The following is a 10,128-nucleotide window of genomic DNA, read 5'->3' on the forward strand; positions in this document are numbered from 1 at the left end:
GACAAGCGACAAAGTGCAACACAGGGTAAAAAATGATTTCAGTGTTTCTGGGCAACAAGATGCTCCATGGTGATTTACAGGGTGACAGCACCCTGAGTTTCAGTCCCTTCAGTCCCAGTCACCACTAGTCTGCAAAAGGCAATGAAATGGATGAAATGGGTGTGGAGAGCAGCAGTGGAAAGAGGGGGAGCAGCTATCAAATCAATCTGATTGCGTAAAGTGTACCTAAAGTAAGACACCACAAAACATCCAATAACGCTCACCTACTTTTGATTTTTAACCCCGGAAAAAAGAAAACTGTGGATTTAGCGACTAAGCATGCACCTATATATGCATCTATATACTTATATATATATACATATGTCTAGTATTATTGTCTTCTGTCTCAAACAGCACCTCATTTAACAAATTAGCTGATGTGTGGTGAGCGTTCTGGCGTAAACTGGTTGCCGTGCATCATCAGGTGGGTGCTACACACGGGTGGTGGATGAGTTGACCCCCCCCCCCCCCCGATATGTGAAGCGCTTTGAGTACTTAGAAAAGGGCTATATAAATGTAATCAACTATTATTATTAATATTGAATCAAAAAAACATGTTTTAATGTTTCTGACCCCACTAATCAGACAACTCTTTTGGGACTTTTACCCGTCAGAGTTGCTCAAAAAATTGCTCTGTGTATAACTGCCTTAACAGGTCAGTCTGTAATCATAGCATCCACCATCTAAATATAATCTGCTACTGTAACAGTCAGACACCAAATATGGCTTGGCACACTTAAGACTGGAAAACCAATGAAAGCAGCACCTCGCGCTGCAACTCAACTTCCCCCCTGGGCGACAACCAAGCCTGCTAGAGGATACCGGCGGTCGGCTGGTCCAGAACTCTCGGTTGCTAGGCTACAGGGAGACACACCATAACAACAGCCGGAGAGCTTCTATGCAATGGCGAACAGGCTCAAAAAATATCCTCTTTTTTCCTTGTTTGGAAAGTTACAAACCATCTCTTTTTTTTCTAAAAAGTACTGCTTTTTCTCTCTTTTTTTCTTCTTTTGGAGGTTAAGGAGTCAAACTGTGGCTGTTTGGCAATAATTATGTGGGATAAAGGTCAAACGGAAATTATGCCTTGAAATCCAACACTGACATGAAGGCATTAATATAACTAACAGCGAAATACTAGCTACTCTGGATGGAAGAGAAGGGCATGTTATCCAGTAGAAATATGTCAAACACACAACCATCAGCTAAAACTAAGACACACTAAATTATGAATGAATTTGCGGGAGTGTATAATTTGGACCATATGAACCAAAGACTGCCTACCGTATGTTTAGCTACATAGCAACATGGCCACCACCATTCCGGTGCCAGTAAACCGTTCGCGGCGTGCTAGCTAACAGCTCGGATGACTCATATGTTCTGGTGTGTGTGTGTGTGTGTGTTTTTATCTTTGGGTTGCCTCCTCCCTCTCTCTAATACCAGTTTTCCACTGCCATCCTGCCAGCTAGCAACTATGGAACTACAGGGGCTTATAGGGTGAGTCTCTCTGTAACAAGAAAAAAAAAAAAAAGAGAAAGAGAGAAAGAGGAGAGATGACAAAGAGCGACAACATTTCACTGCAAGAGAATGGCCTTGAGAATCAGAAATAAAAGATAATGTAAGGATAAAGATAAAGAGAAGTAAGGAGGGGATTCTGGTCTTGCAAGCTAAACTGCAGAGAAAGAAGCAGAGGAAAAAAAAGCGAGAGAGAGAGAGAGAGAGAGAGAGAGAGAGAGAGAGAACAGACATAGCTGAAACTCATAAAAAGAAAGAAAGAAAGCAGTAGAAGTGTCTTGCAAAAAGTATAGAGAAGAGGTAGAGAGAAAAAACAGATAGGGTTTTGCTAGTGTTGCTAGCTTATCTGCAGCAGCTGAAGAGAGAGGGAGAAGTGGAAGAGAAAGAAAGACATGAAGAGAGAAAAGAAGACTTGCTGTGGTAGAGAAACAAAGATAGAAAGAAAGAAAGGAAGGCTTGCTGTGGAACAGAAAGACAGAGGAAGAGAATGACAGTGATAAAAAAGACAAGGGGGGGGGGGAGTGATTCCTTCCATCATAGGCGGAGAGAGCAGGGGAGGAACAGCGGACAGTGGAAATTTAACAAGATGCCAGAAAGACGGGAGGAGGAGGAGGAGGGGGGGAGAAAGCGACAGTGAAAAGACAGAAAAATAGACGAGGAGGAGGAGGAGGAGGAGGAGAGAATGAAGCGAGAGAATAGAAGTGAAGCGGCGGGGAGGAGAGGAGAAAGTCGGTTTTCCCACCAAAATGCCCCCAGGGGGAATGGCCCTTTACAACAGCAAGCTACTGTCTCCATTCATCAAGAGGGGAACGATCCAAACAGCTAGTCAATGTGTTCTGACAACCACACAAACACACACACACACAGACACACACACACACACACACACACACAGTAACACTAACTCTCTCTCTCACTCACACACATACACAGTAGCTCTCTCTCTCTCCCATATACACACAATTCTTTCTAACATATGCATGCATGTACGCAAATGCAAAAAAATCATTCTCTCGCACATGTATGCACACAGTAATTGTATCTGTCATTGACACACACCGTGACTCTCTCTCTCTCTCTCTCTCTCTCACTGTCACACAAACACACTCACACACACACACACACACACTCACGCTGCCACCTCCTCTCTGTGTGATCTCAGACTCTGTTTAGAGCAGAGCAGGGGGAGACCAGTGTTTTACCAAATAAACTGTTTGTTATCCTGGGTTTCGCTTTGGGTCAATTTTTACAGAGGGAGAGAGAGAGAGAGAGAGAGAGAGAGATCTAACATGGTTTGGGGTGGCAATTTCAAACCAACTGACTGTTGGTATTACTCTTCTTAATCTGCATGCAAATACACACGTTCGAATATGCACACAGGAATACACAATACAATTTAACACAGGCTTGCAGGCACACATCCACACACACACACACACACACACACACACAGGGGTATACCCACACATAATTTTTCACTCAAATATGGCAAGCATGTACAGTATACACTCTCTCTCTCTCTCTCTCTCTCTCTCTCACACACACACGCACACACACACACACACACACACACACACACACACACAGACACACACACACACAAGCACACACACGCACACACACACACACACACACACACTCTATCCCCGCATTACTGGACTCGGAATTCTCTTTTTCCGAGAACGACAGTACAAAAGAGTTTTCAGCCAGCGTTGGTTATTTCCTGGAACAAAAGAAAGAAAGAAAAGAAGGGGGCAAGCCCGCCTGCCAGCCAACCCGTCAGCCAATCAGCTAATTATGCTGGTAATTGTGGTAATGAGGCTGTGGAGAATACTCATCTGTTGGCCAGAAACCCCATTCTAGCAGCCACTTCCATTAATAACAGTAGACGATACACCCACCGCTGGGTATTTAAATCCCAGCAGCACCTGCATACAGATGCTGCAGTCACACAGGCCCCACCTTTTAACTGCAGCCATTGCAGACAGTGAACTAAATATCAGTGCCGCTGTTGCTGCTGCTCTGCCCCGGAGAGGACTTGTTTGGAAAAATCCAAAATGGTTGCCTTTCCAGCCGTATGGTTGGGGCATCGTGTATGTGGAGCATATCATCGGAATGATGACTTGTGAAGCACTTTGTGACTTTGCTTCTGTGAAAGGTGCCGTATGAATAAACTTTACTTATTTACTTACATATCGGTCCATCTCCTCACTTATTTTAAAGCTAGAAATATTAAAACTGTACTTAAAGGGAACGGTCAACCCAGTTTAAAAATGTAAATTCTCTTACTTAGCATCACTCTTGAGTTCTATGTTCATCATCCACCGAGATTTGAGCGTTCCTAACATTCAATAACTGTAATCAAATGGAGCTTTTGGGTGTTTTCATTTTCTACAGTGATACAGTTCAGAGAGCTGCTGGGCGTTCCCTCTGCCCTTTGGTCGAGCGAGCTTCACTCTACACTGGAGAGAGAGAGAGAGAGGGAGCAGCGTGTTGAGGTCGTGTTCTGATTGGATTTCCCCACTCTGACGTGTGGAAGTAGTTTTTAATCTGCAGCAAACCGGCTCAAAATCAGCTGATCGGCTTTTCTCAGCGTAGGAACGACTTCAGATTCTCAGTTTCGTGTTGTTTTTTAAACCCAACAATGACTTAAAAAAAACATTTTAATGAGAAATTGCATATTTCATCCTAAGAAACCCTGCCTTATCGATGTGAATGTGTATCGTACTCCTTCTGAGAGCCAAACTATTATTTTTATTCTCCATTTTCAGCCTTTTGTCTCTTGAGTAATTACTGGGGGGAACCTAGAGACAGCAACTATTTATTAGTTTACAAGGAAAAACATAATATATTTCATCTATCCATTTATTTCCACATACAGTATGTTAAATCGTGTTGCGACCTCTTCGGCGGATGTCCCAGCCGCTCTGCCCTACGCGGTGTGAATGGTTAAGCGGTGTTGTATTCATCACCGGGCGCAGACTGCTCAGCAAAAGGTGAATGGGCAGGCTGTCACGAAGAAACCTCTCAAACTCTGGCAGATTTTCATAAGAAAAGGCCATTAGTATGAGCGCAACGGCAAGCACAAAAAATTGATTTGGCCTTTCGCTCCGCAACCTTGAGCCGCCAACCTTCCGAATACCTGAGGGGGTCTCGCATCTAAAGAGAGGGGGGGGGGGGGGGGGGGGGGAGTGTTGAGATTTGTAATGGAGGGTAAAAGCATCTTTCTAGTGAAGGGGAGGTGGAAGGCAAGGCGGTGTTGAAATTAGAAATGGATGAGGGGGAAAAAAACAAACTCTGTTGAAGTTGAAGCTCCTATCCAGAGCAAATTACAGTGAGCGAGCAGGTACACAGAAAAGTGAAAGGTGCGAACTGGAGCCGAAAATGGTTCTTCATAAATGTGGAAAATAACCAAACCCCTCCATAGTATATGTTGTGCAATTGCAAATGAGGCCATACAAGGGCAGATCAACACAAAAACACAATGCAGGAGTCTAAGCAAAGGAGAGCAGAAATGGTTGTTTAAAGAAGTCTGAAAGGTTCTCCTGGCATCACTCTGAAGAACCATTTTCGGTTCCCGTTCGCACCTTCATTTTTTCTGTGTGTAGGTGCTTAGGGTCAAGGACGCTCAGACAGGACTGCTGATGGACATATTGTCTGTTGTTGCAGGGAACGAACCTATGACCTTTGGGTTACGGGACAGTAGCTCCCCCCACATGATCTTTCTCCCTCCGTCTCTCTGCTTTTTCACATTTTCTACACCCCTCTTTATTCTACCTCCCTCTTAGGGCTGAAAGATATTGACAAAAAAATTGAATTGCGAAATGTTTTTCTTGTCATAACTTTTTTAGAACTTTACAATTATTACCTTGTTTAGAAATCTCTCTTAAGCAATTAATTGCAGCCTCTGAGATTTGGAAATTGCACAAGATCATATTGCGGTTTCATTTTTTTTTTTGATTAATTGTACAGCTCTACTCCCTCTCTCATCCCTCCATACCTCTTCCCTGCTCTCCCCCTCTTCCTCTCCTCCTCATCCCTCCCTCCCTCTCTCTCTCTATCTTTTTTGGTTTCTGTGCCCAGGCTGTCAGCTCCTATTGGCTCTAATAGGGGCCCCCGGCTTACAGTGTGACAGATATAATCAGGTTTGGGGAAGGGTGTAGAGGGGGGGGGGAGTATTTGGGAAGAACAGTTGTAGCCTATGGGTGAAATGGAGAAAGGGGAGGGAAGAAAGAAGAAGAGGTGGTGATGGAGGAGGAAGAGAGGAAGAGGAGGGAGAGAGGGAAAGAGGAGGAGAAGCAGGTGAAGGAGAACGATGAGAGATCACAAAGGGCGGAGAGAAAAAAGAGGAGTAAAGGTAGAATAGGGGGAGGAAATATAGAGCGAGAGAGAAAGAGGATGAGGAGGGAAGGATAAGAAGAGGAGGAGTCGAGACAGAGAGGGATGAAAGCTGCTGTCTGGGAGAAACAGAAACACGAGGAGGAAGAGGAGGAGAAGAGAAAATGGAGGAGACAGAGAGAAAGTCTGAGCAAGCAAAGTTGTCATGTAGGAGAAATGAAAAGATGAGGAAAAGGAGGAGAGACAAAAAGGGGAGGAGAGGAGGAGGAGACGGTAACATTTTTCCTGGTGCAGTTGAGGGAGAATTTCCAAAATATCCTGTGCGTTTGTGTGTGTGTGTGGGTGTGTATGCATTGTTGTATGGGGTGTGTATGTGTGAAATACTGGTGGTGGGGAGGGGGGGTGGGGGTCATTGACTGACAGGGCAGAGATGATGCTGTGAATGTCGGATTACACGCTGTGTGTGTGTGTGTGTGTGTGTGTGTGTGTGTGTGTGTGTGGGCAGAAACTGCTGGGTTGAGCGCTGGGGTTGTGAATTTCAAACAGTTGGCATGCTTCACACACACCCGAGGAGAGGAGAGGAAAGGAGGGGAGAGGAGAGGAGAGGAGAGGAAATGAGGGGAGAGGAGAGGAGAGGAGAGGAGAGGAGAGGAGAAGAGAAGATGGGAGAGGAAAGAAGAGGAGAGGAGAAGAGGAGATGGGAGAGGAGAGGAGATGAGAGGAAAGGAGAGGAGAGAGGAGAGGAGAGGAGAGAGGGGAGGAAAGGAAGAGAGTAGAGGAAGAAAGAGGAAAGGAAGAGAGGAGGGGAGGGGAGAGGAGAAGAAGAGGAGAGGACAAGAGAGGAGTGGAAAGGACAGGAGAGGAGGAAAGGGGAGAGGAGAGGAGAGGAGGAGGCAAAAGGAAAGGAAAATACAGAAGAGAGAACAAAAAGGAGATTAGAAGCAAAGAGAAGAGAGGAGAGCCGAAGACGAACAGGCTCACTGAATACCGGCTACATCAGACAGCCTCACCTCTACAACCTCTCTGCTTTATTTAAATCTCCGTAAGACGAGATGAACCCAGCTACTGACCCAATGAGCTCTGCGTCAACCGTCACATGAAATACAAATCACGTCCCTTTAAATTTCCCCGATAGAACACACAGAGCGCCTGTTGCGTGCCAGCGAGGCACATCAAGTCAGCCTCAATCAGCTAAATATGGTTCTGCAACGAGGCTTTGCTCAGTCATCTGTGAACTGCATGAAAACATCCAAATTTATGAAAAATTTAAGAACTTCCTAGCAAAATGAGACATCCGCCATTTGGAAATATACCAAATAATCGCTGCCACAAAAGTAAATCTCCCTGTTGGATAATATTGAAGTATTTAGCCATCTGAAAACAGGTGCTTAATTAAAAAAGTACCAGTATTTGTACCATGTGTCAGAACTGATATCAATGTGTGACCAAGACCAAGTCTAAGTACATTTGTTCTACTTGGCAAACTGACTGCAATTCTGATTTTAGAAGATATGAGCCATTATCATTGTGTAATTTTTCTTTATTTCCCTTTTGAAAATGGATAAATAGTGTTTTTGAATGAAAGTCTTCATATTTGACGGAGCGGTCTGCCTCATGTGTAGAAATAAAGTATTTCCTGTGTAGTTTGATCGCGCATAAATGAGCCGGATTTTATTAGGACAGTTAAAGTATGAGCACATTTTCATGCTGCTCATCGCTGGGGAACTTGATTGATATGATTTGATATGATTTGAGTGGGTTGGAGGGACAGAGGGAGGGGAGGGAGGGAGGGAGGGAGGGAGGGAGGGACGGGGAGGGAAGGATAAGACTTAAAAGGAATAGAGGGATGGCAGCAGGGGAAGAGAGAGAGCATGAGTGAGGAGAGGGAATAAGGGATAAGATATGAAAGGCTGGACTGGGATGGATGGGGGGAGGAAAGGAGGGAGGAGAAGAAGAACAGGAGGATGAGGAGGAGAGGAGGGCATGGGGAATAATAGATGTGGTGCTGAAAGGGGAGGGAAGAAGTAAAGGAGAGGGAGGGAGGAACAGAAGAAGAAAGAGGGGAGAAGAAGGGATGAACAGCAGGATAGAGGGAGAAGTGGAGCGAGGGGACTGGTGTTAAAACTTTAAGAGGGACAGGGAGGGGAGAGAGGGAAAATAAAGGAGGGAGGACAGGAGGGAAGGATGAAAGAAAGGAAGGATGAAAAGGAGATTGCACTTGGCAAAAGAAGTGTTTGTGATTCTCATTTAGGGCGCGTAATCATAGATGTTTTTGAAATATTGGGCAATTAACATCAGGTAAACCTTTTTTGCTATTTCCAACATGAGGAGGGACAGAAGGACCAAGAGAAGAGAGAGGAGAGAGAGAGAGAGAGAGAGAGAGAGAGAGAGAGAGAGAGAGAACAAAAAAAGGGAGCATGGCATGTGATCTGAAAAGCTTAGCAAGGAGAAGTATGTATACACACAGAGAGAGAGAGAGAGAGAGAGAGAGAGAGAGAGAGAGAGAGAGAGAGAGAGAGAGAGAGAGAGAGAGAGAGAGAGAGAGAGAGAGAGAGAGGACGTGGGATCGAAGTCTGGCTCAAGATGGAGGGGTGGAATGAAGGAGGGAAAGGAGGGAAGAGAGGGATGGAAGAGAGGGCGAGTTAGATGGAGGGAGAGGGAGGGATAGGGAAAAGACAGATCACAGGGTGTGTGATCTGAAAAGCTTAGCTACGAGGATGATGACAAGTGTAGAAGTATAAACAGACAGAGAGAGAAGAGGTGGAAGAGAGGGAACGAGGGATATGATATTGAAAGTACAAACCATGAGGGAGGGATGGAGGGAAGGAGATGGAGAGGGATGTGATTTAAAAGTCTTTGCGAGGAGGAAAGTGTGAAAATATATGAGGGACGAGGGGGGGATTGGGTAGAGGAGAGGAGGATGGATGGATGGATGGATGGATGGGAGAAGGGGGTGGGATGGACAGAAAGAGGAGAAATGAGGGATGGAGTGAGGGAAAGGAGAGAGAGAGAGAGAGAGAGAGAGCAGACAATGGCAATAAAGCTTCCAATTCAGAAACACGGTGATACATATATTATAGAAAATTGGCCATCGTGGAAAATGCAGTGCAATTAAAAAGGGCATATTTCTCTGAATTGCCTCAAATATGTGTCGCCCCGGGACAGGTTATGAGCAATGGCAGACGCTCGCATAATTTCAGTGACATATTCTGGAGAAAAGTGGCTCACTTCTGATTGTTCTTTGGAGTTCATTCGGAGTCAACCCACTCGTTTAGGCCGAGGCGGTAGTAGCCCGACCCCAACGCCCCCAATATTCTTTAATATCTTTTTAACTGCTGCTTTATTATGTCTCTGACTACACCTAGTGTTTACAAGTTGGTTATAACCTTGTGTGTGACACTGCTATTAAGAGGCAGAAGACGTGTGCAGGGTAGACCGACCCGAAGAGAGGGAGGAAGGACATGCAAACACACAGTTGGTAAGAAAGAAAGAAAGGAAGGAAGAAAGGAGAGGAGAGGAGAGGAGAGGAGAAGAGGAAAGGAGAAGAAAGTAGTGGAGAGGAAAGGACAGGAGATGATAAAAGAAAGAAAGCAAGAAAGAAAGAAAGAAAGAAAGAAACAAACAAACAAACAAACAAAGGAAAAGAAAGACATCGTTAACTGGTGACTCACCTTGACGATATCGCCTAAGTAAACGTCCTCCATCTTGTTTGGCACCTTCATCTGGAAGATCCGACCCACCACCGCCGAGGAGTCTGGGAAGGCAGCGGTCGCCACCGCGTTCTGCTGAGACGACGCCGCCGCTGCCGCCACCGCCGCCGCACCTCCGGTCGCTACGGCAACCGCCTCCTCCATCGCCCGGATACCCGCCGTCACCTCCCGGAAGTCCTGGAGGAGCGAGGAGTGCATGGAGGCCTCCAGCTCTCTTCCTCCTCCTCCTCCTCTTCTCTCACTTTCTCCGCCTCCCTCCATCATCACGATCTCGCCAAGCACCTCGATCTCCATCTCGGCGCGGGCCGGCGCAGGGAGCCAGCCCGCCGCGGCCAGAAGCAAGCCCAGAACCAAGGCTCTAGTCCTGGGTAGTCTCAAATCGAGCCCCCGGCTTGCCCCCGGGCATCCGGAGCTCAGTTTATTGCGCATTCTTTACCTTTTGTCGGGCTGTCACGCACACGGGGAAAATAAAAAAAAGAGGATGTCCAAGTGGGAGGAGGGGGTGGGGGGGCTTGAGGGGGTAGCATGC

At 46.0% G+C, this 10,128-nt stretch overlaps 1 protein-coding gene across 1 annotated transcript in view; it reads right to left on the reverse strand.

The window, feature by feature from the left end:
* Positions 1 to 10,128, reverse strand: part of LOC139640636 (dystroglycan 1-like) — a 29,343-nt gene that overhangs the window by 18,990 nt on the left and 225 nt on the right. Inside the window, exon 1 of the mRNA XM_071514809.1 lies at positions 9,561 to 10,128. This exon is cut by the window's right edge and continues 225 nt beyond it. Coding sequence (XP_071370910.1) covers positions 9,561 to 10,028 — 468 coding nt within the window. The 5' untranslated portion in view covers positions 10,029 to 10,128. The remainder of the gene's footprint in view (positions 1 to 9,560) is intronic.

The sequence above is a fragment of the Centroberyx affinis genome, unplaced genomic scaffold (assembly GCF_046629955.1).
Source record: "Centroberyx affinis isolate AG114_WGS23_722 - 3 ecotype Tasmania unplaced genomic scaffold, CSIRO-AGI_Caff_v1 ptg010059l_1, whole genome shotgun sequence".
Taxonomy (NCBI): domain Eukaryota; kingdom Metazoa; phylum Chordata; class Actinopteri; order Beryciformes; family Berycidae; genus Centroberyx; species Centroberyx affinis.